General features: G+C 38.8%; 1 protein-coding gene across 1 annotated transcript in view; it reads left to right on the forward strand.

Annotated features, from left to right (window-relative positions):
- Positions 1 to 18,974, forward strand: part of SNX4 (sorting nexin 4) — a 31,244-nt gene that overhangs the window by 7,686 nt on the left and 4,584 nt on the right. Inside the window, exons 3-11 of the mRNA XM_031590667.2 lie at positions 923 to 1,061; positions 1,138 to 1,287; positions 2,220 to 2,267; positions 6,032 to 6,087; positions 10,585 to 10,657; positions 12,154 to 12,215; positions 13,648 to 13,713; positions 17,307 to 17,396; positions 18,635 to 18,734. Coding sequence (XP_031446527.2) covers positions 923 to 1,061; positions 1,138 to 1,287; positions 2,220 to 2,267; positions 6,032 to 6,087; positions 10,585 to 10,657; positions 12,154 to 12,215; positions 13,648 to 13,713; positions 17,307 to 17,396; positions 18,635 to 18,734 — 784 coding nt within the window. The remainder of the gene's footprint in view (positions 1 to 922; positions 1,062 to 1,137; positions 1,288 to 2,219; positions 2,268 to 6,031; positions 6,088 to 10,584; positions 10,658 to 12,153; positions 12,216 to 13,647; positions 13,714 to 17,306; positions 17,397 to 18,634; positions 18,735 to 18,974) is intronic.

Consider the following 18,974-nt stretch of genomic DNA (forward strand, 5'->3'; position numbering starts at 1 on the left):
TAAGGTAGACACAGACATCACTGGTTTCTGTTAAGAGCCGTGTCTGAAGTCTCTCTGTTTATTCTGGCATATGCTAACTGCCAAGAAGTGTTATCGTCCTGATGCTTATTTTATGATATTGCAAAGAATTTGTGTTACTTTAAATGTCTTGTATGAAGACTTTTAAAAATGTTTTTATGTTACTTTTCAATCCTATAAGATTCCATTTTTCCTTTTATAGTAACATACAATCCTTTAATCCCTTGCTAGATGTTGTTGGCTTTAAGTGTTCAACAAAATGTTCAGATGCATCAATTTTTGTACCTGCTCACCTTATCCTGACCTAGTTTATTAGACTATACATCCTTAGTCTTTACTTATGGAAAGTTACTATTCCAAACAAAAGATTGGGTATGACTTGAAATTTGTTACATTTGTCAAAACAGAAAAAAAACCTTAAACTTTTTTTTATCTCTAAATTATACTTTTTAACTCTTCTGACTATTTCACTGATAAAACTTTTGTCTTTATACGTGAAGACACTTCCAACAAATAGTGAATTCTTTCTTGTAATACTTTGTTTCCTTCAGCTGCTCATGAAATGGCGTTGGCTTGAAGCCTAGCAACTGTTCCAAGACAAATATATCTAATTCTATAGTGATGTGAACTAAGCCACTTACATAACTAGACTGTGACCTACCTGTTTGCTTGTGGTGTGATGAAAATTCATTGACTTCTCCCATGTTCCTGGCACGTGCAGAAGTTGAATGCTATCAGGCAGATAGCAGAATTATTTTCTTTTAAATGAAGTGTGTAGACATGAAATTAGTGCTAAACTTGTCCACAATCTAATCTTAATCTTTACTGAGCAACTGTTCTTAAGATCATCACTACAACTGAGCTGATGGTAGCTTACTAATGTTCAAACTGTTTTATTTTTCAGAGCTGTTGAGTCCCAGAATGAGGGACAGTGCTCCCCAGTGGACTCCCTGTGGCGGCGTTACAGTGAATTTGAATTATTGAGGAATTATTTGTTAGTTACTTACCCACATATTGTTGTTCCACCTTTGCCAGAAAAAAGGGTAAGGAAGGTGTGACTGCAGCTTGCTTCATATTGTTTCTTATTTGTTTGCCATTAACACTCTTCTTTTTAAATAGGCTGACTTTGTTTGGCATAAACTATCAGCAGATAATATGGATCCAGACTTTGTGGAAAGAAGAAGAATTGGCTTGGAAAACTTCTTGTTACGTGTGGCTTCACATCCTGTGCTTTGCCAAGACAAAATCTTTTATTCATTTTTGACACAGGTATAGTAAAATGATGTGCTTCCTAAATATGTATTTCTAATGATTATTTCTTTAAGATAATATCCTTTCTTTCTCTTTCCTTCCATTGATCTTGAGCTTGTTCACTGTTTAGGGGAAGGATAGACAACATGAATACGCTTCAGGTGGAAAAGGCTTGTATGTCTAAAAGCATCTTAACGGCCTGTTGCAGTTGTACAGTTGGCTTTCTAATGCACTTTATGACTTTATTCCAGTCTAGTTAGGAGGCTCCTAAGAGAGAATTCCCACCCCTTTAGAGCATCATACTGGCAAGTTAACGTGTGTTGGTTGGGAAAGCTTTCCTAGAAGTAAACCTGAAATAGCATCTTGTATGGCTGCCAGCAGAGAGAGTACTAGCTTCCAATTTGCTTTTTGGAAGTTTCTTTAGCTTTCAGTTTGAACTGTGATCCACTCCTCTGTAATCCCAACAATTGTAATCTGGTTGTTAGCCAAAACACTGCATTCTGCAGTTTTAAAATTTATGAGTGTCTTTGTTCTGTGTTTTGATCAGAGATTCCCAAATAGCAGCCTGAGTAGGTGTGTCTGCACTAGCACAGCTTAATGTGCAAATGAACCTGAATGGATAGCAATATGGAATTGGTGATGGAACAGCCATTAAATGTGAACAAGAGGACTGTGTGTACATGGTGAACAGATGACGTCAGTCATTGCCTGTATGTTCTTGGTATGTGCTCTGCCTTAAGGTTTTGGAGCAGAGCTTAGCATGTAAGCAGAACATAATGCTATGTTATTAACTCAAATTCTTGAAATTAGGTGGAAAGGGTGGCTGAGGCGGGACTCAAGCTTACTGAGAACTCTTCTTTCAGCTCTGATATAATTATGGTACAGAGATTCGAGGAAGCAGTGGCACTCTTAATTCACTGTAACAGTACCTTCTTTTTCTGTGTTTTTAGGAAGGTGGATGGAAAGAAATGGTGAATGAGACTGGATTTCAGTTAAAGGTAATTATTATAAATGTCTATCTTGGGACTAGGCTACACACACTTCAGCATGCACGTTTTCAACCAGCTGTGAAAGTCTTTGATGTTAAAATGAGTTAAAGGCATTTCTTAATTGCTTACTCGTAACTACAAGAAAAAAGACATGTTCATAGCATGTAATGGGTAAGTCTTCAGTTGTCAGGTTCTGTAAGAAGTTTAAAACTTACTGATGATCAATGCTCAGCCTTGTAATTTTGCTAGTGGCGGGAGCTGTCATCCTTACAAGCTTTACAGCTAATGAACTTGAGATCATTGTAGTGCTTTTGTATGTTGATACAAGCAGAGGAGTCTGAATTGTAGGACTTTGTGCTAAAAAGGACTAAGACAGGTGAATTTGGTGCACCTTATCTGTTTTAACAGAAACACGTCTTATAGTAGTGCTATATCCACATTGATATCAGTGAGTTGTTGCTGGCCAGGATGTGAATCTGTGAGAATCTAACAGATTGCTGGGCTCAGCTTGGAAAAGTTACCACGTGGGGGCAAATACTGAGCTTTTGTTCACTGTAATGTGATCAAGTCATGAAATCACAGCTCTATTTTTCTGAATAATTAGAGCTGAAGAAAATGACTGGTGCACTTAACCTCAGTGCCCAAGGAACTTTGTTTACTGGTACTTTGTGACAATAACTTTCTCCTTTCATGGTAGGGCTTGTGTTGTGCTGGTATTCATAATGCAATAACTCTGTTTTCCTTGTCCATAGACCTTTATTTCAGCTACAAGTTCAAGTTTTTCAAACAAGTTCAGAAAGTTTGTACTGACAGTATATGTTCAGGAGTGCACACTCTGGGAGGAAGGGAAAGAAAACTTGCTGCAGTGCTGAGAATACTTGCATGCTTGAAAACACATTGTAAATCTAATGAAAGATGAGCTGAGTCCCATTTTCCTGCTGGTTTGGATTTTGTATGTAGTTTTTCCTTTACAATTCTTTCCTTGCAGAATTCTGGGGAAAAGCTTTTCTTTATTCAACATTGAAGTGTAAATAAAGCTCTTGTTGTCTGATTATTTAGCATTATGCTAGAGGACAGATGTGTGTAAAAATGGCTCGCTGTATGTGCAGGACTAGACCACTGGTTCTGGCACTTCTGCTGTCTCTGCTGCTGATGCATTAAAGCAGGATGTGCATTTGTCCCGAAGGGTTTGAACCAGGCCAACTTGACTTTAAATTAGGCATTAATGCAGTGTAGTTGAGCATGTTATAGTTCAGTGTTGACGTTGGAGGCTTTGTTTATTCTGCCAACTGTATCATTTAATCATGCCTTTTCCCCCTTCCCAACCCCCAGCACTTAATTTTGTTCTTCAGGGGATTTGTTACTTAAATCTTTTAGGAATGAGAAAGCAGTGGCAATTATTATTTCACCCCACTCTTTAGTTTACTTACAAGCTTATGGCATTGCAGTAGGAATACACTGTCTGAAACCTCTTTGATTGTACTTCATTTGGTGGAGAATTACCTCCAAAATGCTTGTGCATATTGATCTTAAGTCAAGTCTAAGACTGGACAGATGTTTTTCTAACTACATAACAGTGGTGCAAATGCTCATGAGTGGCGTGTGGGAGTTACTATGCTGTTAATGGCAAGAAGGAAATAATCCAACCTAGAATGTTGTGTGCTGGCAAGGTCTTGGTTCCTTCCTGACAGTGCTTTTATACTTACTGCACTCTTCCTTCAGAGCATTTCATGGCTGTAGCAAAATGCAGAAACTTGCCATGCAACTGTAATGTAGGGAGATGATTGTTTTCAAGAGTAAACCCACTGTATATGCTGTCCCAACAAGCCCAGATGGCTTTGGTGCTTGCCATTTGAACATAAACACAATGTTCGTGCAACAGCTACCTACAGGGGATGGCTTTAATTAACAACAGAGTAACTGAGTGGCTTTTGAACTGCAAAAGGATTTGTGAGAATGACACACGGGTGAATCTGAACTACCTGAAACCTGACTGAGGTGTATAATGACCTGTGGGAGTAGATCAGTAAAAGTGCAAGGCCATACAAGCCCTTGGAGTCCTCTAAATAAATACAAGGCTGGGTTAGGAGCTGGAGTTACTGCAGCATTCTGTGTTCTTTGTGCTTCTCAGTGCCACGACTGCCTTCCCTTTGCAATGTATTAGTAGAGGGGTCCTGGTTGGCATTGACAATGAACTTGTTTTATTCCAGTGTCAATCACTCTTACAGGTTTCATTCATTTACATTTAAGTTTGTGGATGACTTTGTGTTGCTTGTGGAAAGACAGACAGCTAAAGTTAGCAAACTGCTGTTCTGATGCAGGACTGTGGTGGTGCAGAAGTTTTCCATCTGTAACTCTCACCCTAGTTGTTTTTTCCTAAACTTGGTTCTTTCCTAAGTGTCTTCCAAACATGGAGGTGGTTCCAGATGAAAGGAACTTGCACTGATGTTTAAATGCAGATATTTTCTGCTCAGACTGTGTGCAGTGGGAGGTAGAACTGTCTTGAGCAGGGCATGTCTCTTCAGCAGACCTTACTGTGAAAGGGCCATAAAGGGAAGACTTCCCTTCTTGGTCTGGGAGAATGCCATGTTCCATTCTCTGTACAGTTCAAAACAGCTCTTTAAAATCTGCTTTGGTGAAACCAGTGCACAGAATATTGCTGTGTCATTTACTAACAGTAATAAGTATTGCTGAAGTACTTTATAGAAAATAAACTTATATAACTAAACTAGCTGGTTGCAGCACCAGGTAGAAGTGCTTTACAGGAAATCTTGAACACCTCACAAGATATATTCCTTATTGGTCTTTCAGTAGAAAGAAGGATGTTGTGATCAGAAGCAAACTTCAGCCCTTCTACTTATCCTATGATTTTCATGCAGTATAAATGAACCTTGTGTAAGCTGCACGTGGAACGCCTGAAAAGTTGTGATCTGGGACCTCTGTGGATGAGGCTGGGATGTCACATCTGCATTGGTATCTTTTATTTCAGAGTGAATTCCCATTGCACAGTTTTTTAAAATTCAGTTAAACTTAAAAACAACCAGACAGCCAAACAAATAAAACAAGCAAGCAGAAAAAAAACAATCCACCCACCTTCTTAGAGAAATTTGCTGCTACTGCTGCTGTCACTAGTAAAACAACAACACAGAAATTAAGATAGCTAATTACCTTTTTAATTAGGTATGAACTTTCCTCTGTGGAGAATTATATATGTTATGTTATGGAAAAGAACACTACATTAAAAATAGCTCTACTCTGATATACAAATTACATATTTTCTCTAGTGCAACTCATAAAATAAGAGAACACCATGTATGCCTTTGATTTCACTGGGGATCTGTTCCTAGCAATAAAGAGTGTACAGAGGTCACTCTACCCTGGTTTTATTTGGTTTGAAAAATATAAAATAGTTTGTCCATATGGTCTTACGTTACCTAATTGCTTCATCTAAAAAGAATGTAGGGTTGTGTATCTTAACTCTGTGATTTGTGTAGCGTTTTAAGAAAGAACTATTTTTGTGGGATTTAGGATTATACAAGCTTAATGCTAGTGGACTGTTTGCACCCAAGTTCACACAAATATCTTGGTTTTCTACTTCTTATTAAAAGATCTGACATGTAGGGCAGCTAGTGTCAATTTGTTCAGTGTCTGAAGATTTAAATATGCCAGGAAGGCAAGAGTTTTTTTTCTAATGGTGCTGCCAGAAGGCTGAGGTTTTTGTCACTGGAATTTAATTGCATTAAATTAACAAAGCTTTTTTTCCCCTTTTTCAGGCAGATTCCAGATTAAAAGCTCTTAATGCAACATTCAGAGTGAAAAACCCAGACAAGTAAGATTCCACATCCTTCCTCCCTCCCTTTCCCCTTTTCAGTTACAACTGTAACTTCAGCTGACAGACTATTCTATCTCCTTAGAATAAATTCAGAAAAGAAAAATGATCTTTCTGCACCTTAGTTCTGAACAGAAGCTCAAAAAGGAGGCAATATGAACAGATTTGATACATCCTGTTGCTAGAAGCAGGAAAATGCCATCGCTTTATGGAAAATGAGTCCTTCCTTTTAGCTAGATTAAAAGTTGGGAAGGTAAAATAAAATAAAAACACTCAGCGCCAGACCAGAGAAATAACTTCTTAATATTTTTGCTTGCAATGAAATCTTTCCAAACACGAACAGAGTACAGATTGATAGTAGATGTTTCCAAAAGTCTGCTAGTGTACAATTCTAGATGCGTGCATGCTGGTACTGTAGTTCATAGTTGTCTCCAAACTGCCAGATTTCACAGGTGTTTGTGGAGGTCTTGAGGTCAGTTCAGGTCTGCTGCAATTTGGGATATTTGGAGACAGGCACTGAAAGCAATCTGATGGATCAAAAGACTGGTCAGACAGATAAGGACGAATAGTGGAAGGATGATCAAACCCTTGGTGGTGCGAGGAGATATGAGTGTCTACTGTAATAGTCTGAAACATTACAAGTCTGTAATAGTTAGAAACATTAGTATGCAACAATAGGATCAAGAGATTTTGCTGATTTCCATTTATAAGTGTTAGACAGACCTGCAGAGCCCTTATGGATTGATCTGCTGTCCAGCAGTGGCGATAACATGTGCTCTTTAGGGACAGGGCATGTGCCTGACTGCTTTCTGTTGTCCTTTTTGCTTCTCCAGCACCCGTGGGGATTGTATCAAGGGTGTTAAAAGGTACATACCTTTCTGAACTTCTTGGTATCCGTTGGCAGATTTCTGTGAGTTGGTCCAGGCCCTCTTTTTTGGAGTTTGCTGGTAGTATTTATTTTTGTAGCCTCCTGTGGCAGCAAGTATTTTAGCGAGTATTTAATGCGTATGAACATTTATGAACAACGTCATGGCAATAACAGCTGAAGTTGTCCCCACACTTGAGTCCTGTATCTTTTTTGTTTGTGAGCAGCAGGAGTTTGCTTTCCCTTCTTATGTGATGGGAAAACTTTGCCAGTAATCTACCCATAGGTGAGAAAGACTGGTTAATACTGAGATGAGACATTTACTGATATCTTTCAAGGCAGTGTTTCAGAAAGCAAAGCTGTTGTTGAAATATGGGTTGGTAAAAAGCATGAGAAGAGTTAATACAAGGAAAATAGGAGGAAGGAATTGTAACAAAAACAATCCCTGAATATCTGACTTCACAGTGCTTAAGAGATACAGCACCTGCTTTCTATTGTGTTCTGCCACCTACGCAACTTCCAAATTAAACACTTAGTTACAATGGCAAGCTATTTTACAAGTTGTATAATAACCAATGAGCGTATCCTGTATTTGTTTATTAAAAGGCTCTCCCTGACTATAGCATGTGTGGCTTGAGGAGGCACAGTGCCTTGCTTTGTCTAGCATAGTAATGCCTGAGCTGCCTGCAGTCTGACTCCTTACCCTTTTACATTACCTTTGATGCTTGTTTGAGTGGGTGGCGAAGAGGGTTCAGCAAGCTCACCTTGCTATAACTGATGACATGCTGTGTGGAGTGTAGGTGTTCTGCATGTGTCCAGCTGCCTGAACCAGCGAGGGTCCAGTTGAAAAACTGCTGCAACTGCCAATTCAGATTATCCTGTGGTGCTGTGGAACTGCACCCTTAGCTTAAAGCAATGTGATGAACTTTAAACAGCTGAAGTGATGCTGCTCTTGGAAGTCAAATGCAGAATGGGACTTAAAGCTCTTCCTGTGTGAAGCAATTAATATCTTTTCTGACGGAATTATATAGCAATAAAACTTAGGCATTCTGGTTGTCAGAGGTAAATTTGCTTTCTGTCTCCTACAGACCTCTTTTGAATTCATACCCGTCCTCTTCTTCTATACTTTGTTCTACTTTAGTACTTTGAATCAAAATAGTAGCTTTCTTCTGGTGAAAGATGTTTTTAGAAAACTCTATGTTGTTTCTGAAGGCAGAATTAAAAACCAAAACCAACAGAAAAGCACCAAAACACAACAACTGCTCTCCATCACAAAGCAGGCAAATGGTACTGTCCTTGTAGTACTGTCCTTACTGATTTGGAGAACTACAGCTGAGTAAAATGCCCAAAGTAAATAACTTGTATTGAAATGCCACCTACCATAAATGAAATATTCTTCTGTGCCATTACCATAACATCTGTATGTGGAGAAACTTGATAATTTCACTTACAGAATTGTGGACTGCTCAGTTCATCATTTGTATCTGGAACTCTATTTGGTTGCTTAGTTCTTGAATATGTGGATTGTTGCTAGTGTTGCAGAACCAGTAAAACCAAGGGGAGAGAGCTAGACTTGTTTCAGTAGCTGAGTGCCAAAATCACATCTTGGTTCACAGCTTCTTTTGTTACAATACACTGGGAAGTAAATATGTCTGTATATGCATCTCCAACTCAGTTTGGAAGTTAGGTGTTACTATAATTACTTTTTTACATAAATATTAAGTAGTGCTTGAGCAAATTCTTGAAAAATAAATATTTGATCTACAACACCATCAATCTCTTAGAAACGCTTTTTTCTGAGAATTGGCATTCTTAAGACTCAGTCTATAGGAAACATTGTGCAAAATCCAGTTTCACTTTGGTTTATGCTGTTCAGAGACAATAAGGCAACTTGATTCAAAGGTGATTTTTTTTTTTTTTTTTTTTATATGGAGGAGGTATTGGTATGGGGGATGATACATTGCTGCTGGAGTCCAGGATGCTGGAAGTTGTTCTGGGTTCCTGATTCTTGCCTTCAGGGAGTACAGCATTCCTAAAAGCTTTCTTGCCACAAAACAGAGTAAATAACACCTTTCATTATAAATTTCTGGAGTGGGAAAGGGAATCTTCCTGAGCTGAAGGCATGCTTTTTAATCTTTTGTTCTTAGTTCAATTATTTCAAATATCTTCACTGTTTGTGTCTGCAGCTGTCTGACATGCTGCCCTGGTGCATATTTTATAAAGTGTAAACTGAAAAGATTGCTCTCAAAACCCCACTGTGCAGATCAATGACTATTTATTTTTCCCATACAGTTTCTCTGCTGGCTTTTAAATCTTTTTATGTACTTTAACCCTGTGTGTGTCACAGTCTTATAAAAGATGCTCCTTGGAGATCAGAAATACTAGAAATGGTAATAAAAGTTCTACTTCCTGAGTATAGGGAGGAGAGTTTTTCAGGTGAGGACTTCCTGGCAGGGGAAGAAGTGTTAAATGAAAAACCTTGGAATTTTGTTCTTGGTCACCCAAACCAAGTGATGTGACTCATTTCAGTAAAGCCTCTTAGCCACAAACTATTCTGATGTACAAAACCTGGCTGTATGCGTGAGGAGGGGATTAGGGTTTTTTTCAATGTTTAACCATCAACTTGGAAGGCTAACTTCAGTCTCTCATTCTTTAGTTCTAGTTGCGTTCTTCCGTGTTACTAATTTGCTAATTTTCAGATCACTGTACTTAGTAAGCTAGGTAAAGCTATTTCTGGCTTTCTACCTAAATGAAATAGGTTCTTGTGTGCTGCCTGTTTCCAGAGTAAGTTGTGAGTTAGATTTGAGTGTAACAGGGAGGGTTTATGGATGTGGAAGTGTCTGCTGCTGTGGTTTAATTGGTTACCAGTGCCTAGGGAAGCTGTGATAATTGACTCGGCTTCTAATTACGATGACCTAACTTGTATCAACTGAAACTAAAACCAGGGATTAATTGGGGTGGCTGATAAAAATGCTTCTCAGCAGTAGCAGGCTGGCAGTGTGCACATGAGCACTCAGTGACTTACCTGACTGGTTAAGCTGTGCTAACTTGCTTATAGCCACAAGCAGGTCCAGTTCTCAGTAGGGTTTCATGCACAGCTATTACAGATCCACACAGCTGAGCCTTGAAAGCATTGTGATAATGGTGGAACATTGTGAATGCTTCCCCGAGCTTCTGAAATGCTGTACTCAACACTGGCTAGATAGCAGCTGGAAAGAGAAGTTCTTTTGTCAGGTCACAAATACGAATGTATTTTTATTAAACAGTATGCTTCAGCTGATTTTGGCTTTACAGTTATTTTAAGCTTTCCTATTCAGTAACGCTTGCTTTTATAAATCCCATGAAAAAAATTAATAGCAGTGATTTCAGTTAACTACTTATCTCATAAAATGTTATCTGTTAAATTGATCTGAACCGACAGCATTTGCATATCAAAACAAGCGTTGGGGTTGTTTGCTTTAGGGGAACTGAACTCTGCTACCACTTCTTTAGGAGTCTTCAGCTAATTTCACTTCAACACAATCCAAGCTTTAATACAATCTTGCCGGTGTAGCGTTGTGGCTCTGTCTTGCGTTTATTGAAAGCTTACTTTCTTGATGGCTAATGATGTACTATCTGTTTCCTGCTCCCAGGAGATTTACTGAACTAAAACACTATAGCGATGAACTGCAGTCTGTCATATCACACCTTCTGAGAGTCAGAGCTGTAAGTATTTCCCATGTGTGTCGTGACAAATAGTACAATATATACTTATAAGGCAGCATTTCTTGTTTAGTTGAGAGAAATGGTGTATGTATTCTGGAATAAGAGCAGTTCTGACTGAGAGCCCAGCTCTGGAGCGGGGGCAGGAGATGGTGAGGAGAGCATTGCCTTTGTACAGGTTTTGGAGGCGCTGGGGAAAGAGTCCCATATATGACACATCAGGGTTGACATTTGTGTTTGTAATTTGCTCTCCCCACTGATGATCCTGTCTACAAGGTGTTTTAAAGAGGAACAAAATGTCTTTTTCTCTCAGCAGGCACATTACACTTGCAGGATGTCTTTGCTAGGAAGGAACCCAAAGCTCAGTTTTCTGTCAGATATATAGTATTTTGTTTTCCAGAGCTTTTAGTATGAATTGTGCATGCTTCCCAGCACACTTTTGTTTGTTTGTTTGTTTTGCTATTTCTTCAATCTCTAAAGAACAAAGTTCTTTTTAATGATAAGAATAATTATGTCATGCATCAAGATTCTGTATGAGCTGACAGTGGAAAAATATAATTTAAGAAAAAGGCGCAAATAGGAAATTGCAATTCCTATAATGAGAAGCAAGGTACTGCCTTTTTACTGTGCTTAACAGGCATTTCATTTTTGATGGGAGCTGTGTTGTGGAATAGGATGGTAATTGATTGTCCTTTTGAAGTACTTGAGAGGATTAATCACTGGGGTCCTACTAACAGTGCCCTTTTCTCAGAGCTGTGTGTGCATCAGATCTCTAGGGTGATTTCCTTTTCACTGCTTTAACAGACCAGTAACTAACTTTTATAGAACATCAGTCTAACTCATTGGTACATCACAATTAGAAGGGCAGATTGGGATTACAAGTCACACTTCAGGGCGTACACGTGATATTTAGGCATTGTTGCCAGCGTTGAAAGGCTGGCTGCAGCAGGTCCTCTCTCTCCAAAGAGCTGAAAGGATGTATCTAGTTGTGGCAATATGTTCTGCAATGGATAGCTTGTTTCCTTTCCTTTGTTTCACTGAGCTGGATGGAAAAATGAAGTCACTTGTTTGAATTCTAGTGAGACTTTCCCTGCTGTCTTGATGTCAGGGTGGATTGCTGTCTTGTCATCTTTACATTAAATAAGCATGCATGCATGTAAACCCAGCATTAGTCAGATGAAAGAGGCTGTGCCTTACAGCTGGATTTCAAAATCTGAATTAGCTGATAATTTGCAGTCTCAGTAGACACATCCTGTATGTGAGCACTTCTGAAGAAGCACTTTGAATATTGCTTTTCAATACAGCCTTGACTGTGACTTCAGTCTTCAAAGGTTTTCTGCTTTTGAGTTTTCCTTCAGTAGTGGCTTAGATTAGACTTAAGCCTAAACTTGTTTGCCTGTGTGAAAGTAGTAAGACTTCAGCTCAGAGTTTGTGCATGGGTATTCACAAAGCACCTCCATTTTAATGTTCATGACCAAAACTAACCTTGAATGTTTTAGAGGGTAGCAGACCGGCTGTATGGTGTCTATAAAGTTCACGGCAACTATGGAAGAGTATTCAGGTAAGAGTTCATCCAGTCTTTAAATGTTTCACAGGTATTCTAGAGAGAGTAGTAAACTTAGTTACGTTTATCAAAAGCAGAACAACATATCTGAAACTGACTTGAAAAGTGTTGTCTTGCGGTACTACCGAGGCTTGTGTTGGATCTCTGGATCTGCTGCTCTTAAGCAGAAGTGGACAACTTCAGCTTTTCGTTTTGTTTCCCAGAACTTTGGGACTTTTGTTGTGACATTGGCGTTCTGTTTCTTTAGAATGTCACTTACTGCCTGTTTTCAGGCAGCTTTCTCTGAAAAACCCCTAAATTCTTTTAATAGTTGAAAACCAATAGTTGAAAACTCTATGCGATGTTAGTAACTTGGGTTTTTTTGTTGGTTTTTTTTTTTTTTTTGTAAGTGAATTTGCCAATCGTTTTGATTTATATGAGTGAATTGCATGCTCAAGTTCTCCATCTCACTGGAGAATTAAAGAATCTAAACTTCTGGTTAAGGGAAACCTCCTGCTTCTACACAGTGTTCAAGTGCTAAATTTAATTCTCTGGGTTAATGGATTGCAGATGTTTCTCATTGGGGGTTTTAAAGTGAAATTAGGTATAGTTCTATAATAACACAAAGACAAACAAATGTCAGCATGAACAGTGGAACGTTTATGAAAAAGGACAAAAATAAATGCAGGCATAAATTATGTGAAATATAAGTGGACCCCTTCTTTTTTCTTGTATAAATAGTTGTTGATGTAATTCTTATCGCTAATAAACCTCATGAGGTTTCACAAAGCTGAGAGCATAAAGTTGCAGTATTCATGGGTGCTGTGAACAAGTTTCCTGCTATCTTTACTGGAGCTGATTCCTATGTGATCTAACTAGTATCCTCAGTGTGAAAAGAAAGTTGCAGTAATGAGGAAATCATTATTATTTTTAATGAGTGGAACTAAACAGAAGTCTACAGTGGAAACAGAAAACAGCATACACCAACTCGTTTCAGTAGAGGTAAAATGCTTGCAAATGCTTGCAAAACACCTTTTTTTTTTTGCAATGAGAGGCAACTATCTGATAGATGCCAAAAAGAAACTGAGCTTTCCACACTTGTAACACAAGGTAGACAAAATTCTGTTTTAGAAATGTTCCTGTCTTTTCTTTAAGTGACCCATCATTTAATTTTAGCTGTTTAAACAAGACCCTCTTGGCTCAAAACAAACTTTAAGCCATGTATGTTTGTTTGTCAGGACAACTTTAGGCAGCAGGGATAGTTGTTGAACAGAATGCCTTTCGTAGCCTCAACGCTGCTGCTCACAGGAAGAAAACAGTTTGGCAGAATCCAAGTGCAAGGCAGTTTCCATTCAGGTGTCACCTGGAAAGAAACTATATACAGGATGCAGCTTATTAACTTTCCTTACCCTTCACGTGTGATGTTGCTTCTCGTTTGTTTTTCAAACAGTGAGTGGAGTGCCATTGAAAAGGAGATGGGGGATGGGTTGCAGAGTGCTGGCCACCACATGGATGTGTAAGTACTGACTGAATATCTGATAGTTTGATGTAAGCCAGATGTAGAACTCTCCCTCTTTCCTCTCTTTTCCCTCAACCCAAAGTACATACAAGTAGTGTACCAAGAAAGTGGGGGCACGTTGTTTTTAGGTGTGCAGTGTTTCTGTGCCTTGGATGCAGGCATAATTTTAGCGTCCGTATACTGTATCAAGTAGCTCAAGAGGTCTCAGGAGAACCAGAGTGGTTTCTTTTTTATTATTATTTTGAAATTGTAGAAGTGTTTGGAATTCTTCCAGCCTTTCTTTTAAGCTACTATGCCAGAAACTGGTGGAATACAACTTTAATGTACTGCAGGCCTGAGGAGATCCATTTGTTTTTGATAGCAGTATTTTGTACCATGTAGTAGATGGTACACAGGTTTGGACTTAATCACAGAAAGTTAAGAAACTTAATTATTTAGCTCCAAATCTCTAATGGATTCTTGAAGCAAATACTGTCTGGATCTAATAAAGTAGAGAATCCTCCCTTTTTGCATCTCTAGAGTCAGTTGGCAGAGCTGCATGAAACACAGCCTTCAAAATAAGAGTCTGACGTTTCATAGTGCTCACAGAAGCAATACTCCAGGTTCTTGCTTTTCAGGTAGTCCTATACAATGCAGTAAGTGGAATGGAACAACTTCTCCTGACTCTCAATCTTCTTTTGTAATCAAGTACTATTGTAAAGTAGCAGCTCCAGCAAGAGATGGGAGCTGTTTGTCACTCCTTCATATGTATCATAATTTTTCATTGTTTTCATTCAGATAAAGTGTAGTTTGTGTAGAAGCAAAGCTATCAGTTTTAGAGCTATCAGTTTTAGATTATGGTGCAAATCTATGTATGTTGTACATACATAGTTGTGATTGTTACTATGCTCAGGCGAACAGAAGGATTTGAAGAGCCATGCCAAAACATCCTTGTTAGTTGGTTGTTTTTTTTTCCAGATCAATACTGCTTTAATCAGGTCATTAAGAATTTGAACTTTTGAGTAATTTGTTCCCACTTCTGTGCCTTGGTTAATGTGGTGCTTTAGATCCAAAAAAAAACAATTACATTTTTTACTCTACTGAGATTAAAGAAATGAATGATGCATTTTGCTTTCAGAAGAAAATAATTGAAATAGAGATGGAATGCAGCATTCAGCACCTACTACTATATCCATAATGTGATACTCTGATTTCTTGCAAATCCAGTGACTGTTCCCATAACATTAGACTGAAGTCTTTGTTGCAACTGAAAGCTACTTCAGGGAAGTTGAAGAATAATTAAGTTTGTCTTGACATTTATCTATTCCATGTGCTGTAGTCTTCACTAGATATTTATTTAAACTTTCAAGGAGTTATTGCTTGGGATGATAATATGGAGGATCTCTGGATATGTGTTGTATGATAGGATGAGGCTTGCTAATGTGATAAATAAAAACAACTGAGTATGCTGAGAAAGTGAGTGACTGTAATGCTGGCATTTAAAATATGGAAGAAGAATATTCCTAGCCTTTGATTTTTGCCCTTTATGCAATTAATGAGTGACCTTTTATCTGTTCATCAACTGGACTGTCATTACAGGTGGAATCAGTCTTAACTAAAACCATGTTTTAGTTGAGGATTCCCACGAAGAGTGGGAAGTTTCAGGACTTAACTACAGTATTTCTCCTTTAGATTTTCCCTGGTTTGTTGATCTATTTAGGACAAGCTAGTGTTTAAATTTCAGCTTAGACAGTCAGAAGTATAGTTTGTTATAGAGCTACCTTGAAAACAAACAGAAATGTGACTTGAAAAGTTCTGTCTAGGTAAGATGTTTTATGGTTTGTGTTTGTTTATTTTGGGAAAGTTGTTCTGCCTCCCTCATGCAAGCTCTGGCATTTTTCTAAACTTAGAACTTATTTGAAATTGAAATGTGTTCCATCTGCTGTCCTGGGAAATCTAACCACTATACTAAAATTATTGTACTTCAGAACTTAAAAATGGAGGGTGAGCTGCATGTGATCTGTGTGACTGCAGGATTTTTCAGAACATATATGTGCATGGCAGTTTTATCATAAGGAGGCCTGGCACGCCCATGAAAAACCCTGCTATATCTTTGAGTTCAGAGCATCTGAACAACTTGTGCTTGGATACTGAAATTCATATCTGACCAGATGACCATGTCTACCACCCTTTCCTCAGGCTCCACATTGTAGCAGTTCTCCTGCAGGTAGCTGTTGCCTCTTTAAAGCCTTAGTTCATATTTCCTTCTTAGCAGGCCTGATGGTAACATTCAGTGCAAGTATCACAGACATCTCCCTTGTATTTCCAGGGGTCTAAATGACATTATTTCTTATGGAGCATGCAGGATTTTCTGTTCTCTCCCAGGTTGTGTTACCAGTTACTGTTCAGATTGACTCTGCCAGTTCTTCCTTAGAGATAATTACTGGAGAGGCACCAGGAGAAAGCGAAGAACTCAGATACTTTGCAGAAACTTCAAAGGCAAGAAGGGCCCTCATTAGCACTTGGGTTGCAATGCAACGGTCAGTAAGCAAGTGTGGACACATGCTCACAGCAGGGAGCTTGCAGTTGTGGGAATGCTTATTTCTTCCACGCCAGGGATTGCCCCAGTCTCAGAATCCAAACTGAATTGGCAGAATAGATGAAAGCATTTGTGGTAGGATCTCATTTGTTCTGTTCATCTGTAGTGGTACGTGCTTTGTACTGACACGGCGTCCTGTTGTCACTGTGGCAAGTGAGATGGGCACATCTCTCTTAGCTGTGGGCCTGACCCTGCAGGTGTTTCTGAACAGTCATACTGGTTAGTGGAAGACCTATTAAGTGGTGTTCAGTTGGCAATATAAACAAGAAAAAGAAAGTGTTTTTTGCTGTTTTTTGGTAGACGGTATCTTAAATGATACTGAATGAAACTTGCTGAGTGTAAGAGCTGTGGAGTTGAAGCCCTCATGCTACTCAAGTTTTCTCTCTAACAGACAGGATTAGACTTGTTTTTGCTCTGAACTCATATGCCTGGCTTACACAGCAGACAAAGAAATAAGGAGCTGAAGGGCTTCATGTTCTGGTGTTCGGAACGCTGCTGTGAGTTTTGTGTTCTCAGGCTTATGAAAAGGCTGAATAACAGACAATACAAACAGCTTCTTAAATTCTGCTTATTTGCTTGCTATCAGCTGTGATGCTCACACTTCTAAGCCTTAGTGCTTCTAGCCTTGCAAGGGTTCTTCTGCATCATATCTTCTTTTTTGCCTTGGTGCTGCTTCTTGACAATCCACTGAAGAAAAGGAATAAATTGTTCCTTTCCTGTAATAAAAACTGCCTCATCTTCAGCAGGAAACTTATGATAAATCTTGTACTCATCAAAAGATTTATTGTAGTAACATCCAAAGAAACAGGCCTGCAGGAATGTTTATATTAGCTGATTCAGAGTTTAATTAAAAACAAAGGACAGAGGGAAAAACCCTTCTTAGAAGTGTTTTGCTGTTTTACTTTGTGACTGGCCTTTCTGTCAAACAGGTGTCCTCTCTTGTTACTGTCTGTGTAAACCTTGCAGTGTAGATTAAGGAACTTCCTATTTAACCATGGCTGTTTTTCACCAGATACGCAGCTTCTATCGATGACATTCTGGAAGAAGAGGAACATTATGCAGATCAGCTGAAGGAGTATCTCTTCTATGCAGAAGCACTACGGTATGTGCAGAAGTATACAGCTCAAGTGAAGACCATCATGCTTTCCTCTAATGTGTTGGTGCTGAGTTTAAATTGATATCCTTTGCAGCAGCAAATTCAGTGTTGTAGAATCTTCACATTCTCATCTCTTACTTTGCTTATTCACATTTGATTGCTGTATGGGTGGTGATAAGAATTTAGAACTAAGATGACTAATAGTAAAATGATGGAAATGTTAGAATCTGGTTACTCTAGAAGATAATGCTGTTTATTCCTTTGGTTATAGTGTTTCCTTGGCTTCTCATACAGTGTTGCCCCAGTGTGCTGGGAACTTCACCTTTTAAATAGGCCAAATAGAGCTATTACAGCTATTACAAATTTCAGCAGGTTTCAGAGTGTGCTGTATAGCTTTCATCTACTATACATTATTGTGCAGCTAAATGCTGTGGGGTTTGTTTGTTTGTTTTTAGACTAGTCTTAACCACGACAGGTCTCCTTCCTAAGCATGGATACAGAAGCGAAACTCTTTATGCAGTAAGATTGTTACCTAGTGTTGTTATGCTCTCCCTGAGCTGGCTCTGAACTTCTTGGAGAGGTCCAGTAATGTTGTAGAGATTCAAGTTGGTGAGTGATGGCTGCTGTCTGAGACCCCAGAGCACAAGTAGCCTCCCCTGGGAGACGATCATGCATCCGGCAGCGGAGTACGGATGCAGCCTTGTCAGCCCACACAGGACTGGGACTTAGTGCAGGTGGTCAGAGGAAACTCGCCTCTTTTCCAGATGAAAGGCACTGTGTGAATCTTAAAGCACAATTTCTTGTTTTGTTTAAAAAAATTAAAATGCCAGGGATTTTATGACTGAGTGAGGCATTGCTGGTGTGACAGGCTCTATCTCCAGATACTTTTTTGTCATAGCTGTGATTTTTCTCAAATGTATTTTGAATAAAATTATTTTACAGTGATGTTTTTAAGTAGGTGTTAGGGCTCACACTGCTAAGAGTGTCTTGAAATGAGTCTAAAAAGAAGATCAGAGGAGCAAAATGCTGCTGTACTAAGAGCTTTCTTTGTACTTTGATCCAAACTTGCTTAACTACAGCGATTGTAATGTTAGGCATTCTGTGATAAGACTGTTGAGTTTGAGCTAGATAAATAACTGAATGTACTGCCTGCCAAAGAAAGCATTTTGCCATTTGTAGAGTTTAAATGGAGGGGAACGTAGCAAAACAAAGTAATACATGACAGATCTTTCATTACTTTTCAGGGCAGTTTGCAGAAAACATGAATTAATGCAATATGACTTGGAAATGGCAGCACAGGACCTAACATCTAAGAAGCAGCAGTGTGAGGAGCTGGCAACAGGAGTGAGTCTTTCCACTTTCTTCTCCAGGATGGATTGTTTTGTTGTTTTTTTGTGTTGTTTTTTTTTTTTTTAATAGGGAGAGCCAAATTTCTTAGAGTGACATTTAAATGGCACTGATGTGATGGCCTCCATTTATGAGAAGTGGCATCCTATGAGCTGTGGGCCTCTGAGGTTTAAAAGTAACTTGGTGCTTGGTGATGTAAGCTCTTGGTACTGAACTTCTCTTAATGAGTATTGAGCA

The sequence above is a fragment of the Phasianus colchicus genome, chromosome 7 (assembly GCF_987193195.1).
Source record: "Phasianus colchicus chromosome 7, bPhaCol1.hap1.1, whole genome shotgun sequence".
NCBI lineage: Eukaryota > Metazoa > Chordata > Aves > Galliformes > Phasianidae > Phasianus > Phasianus colchicus.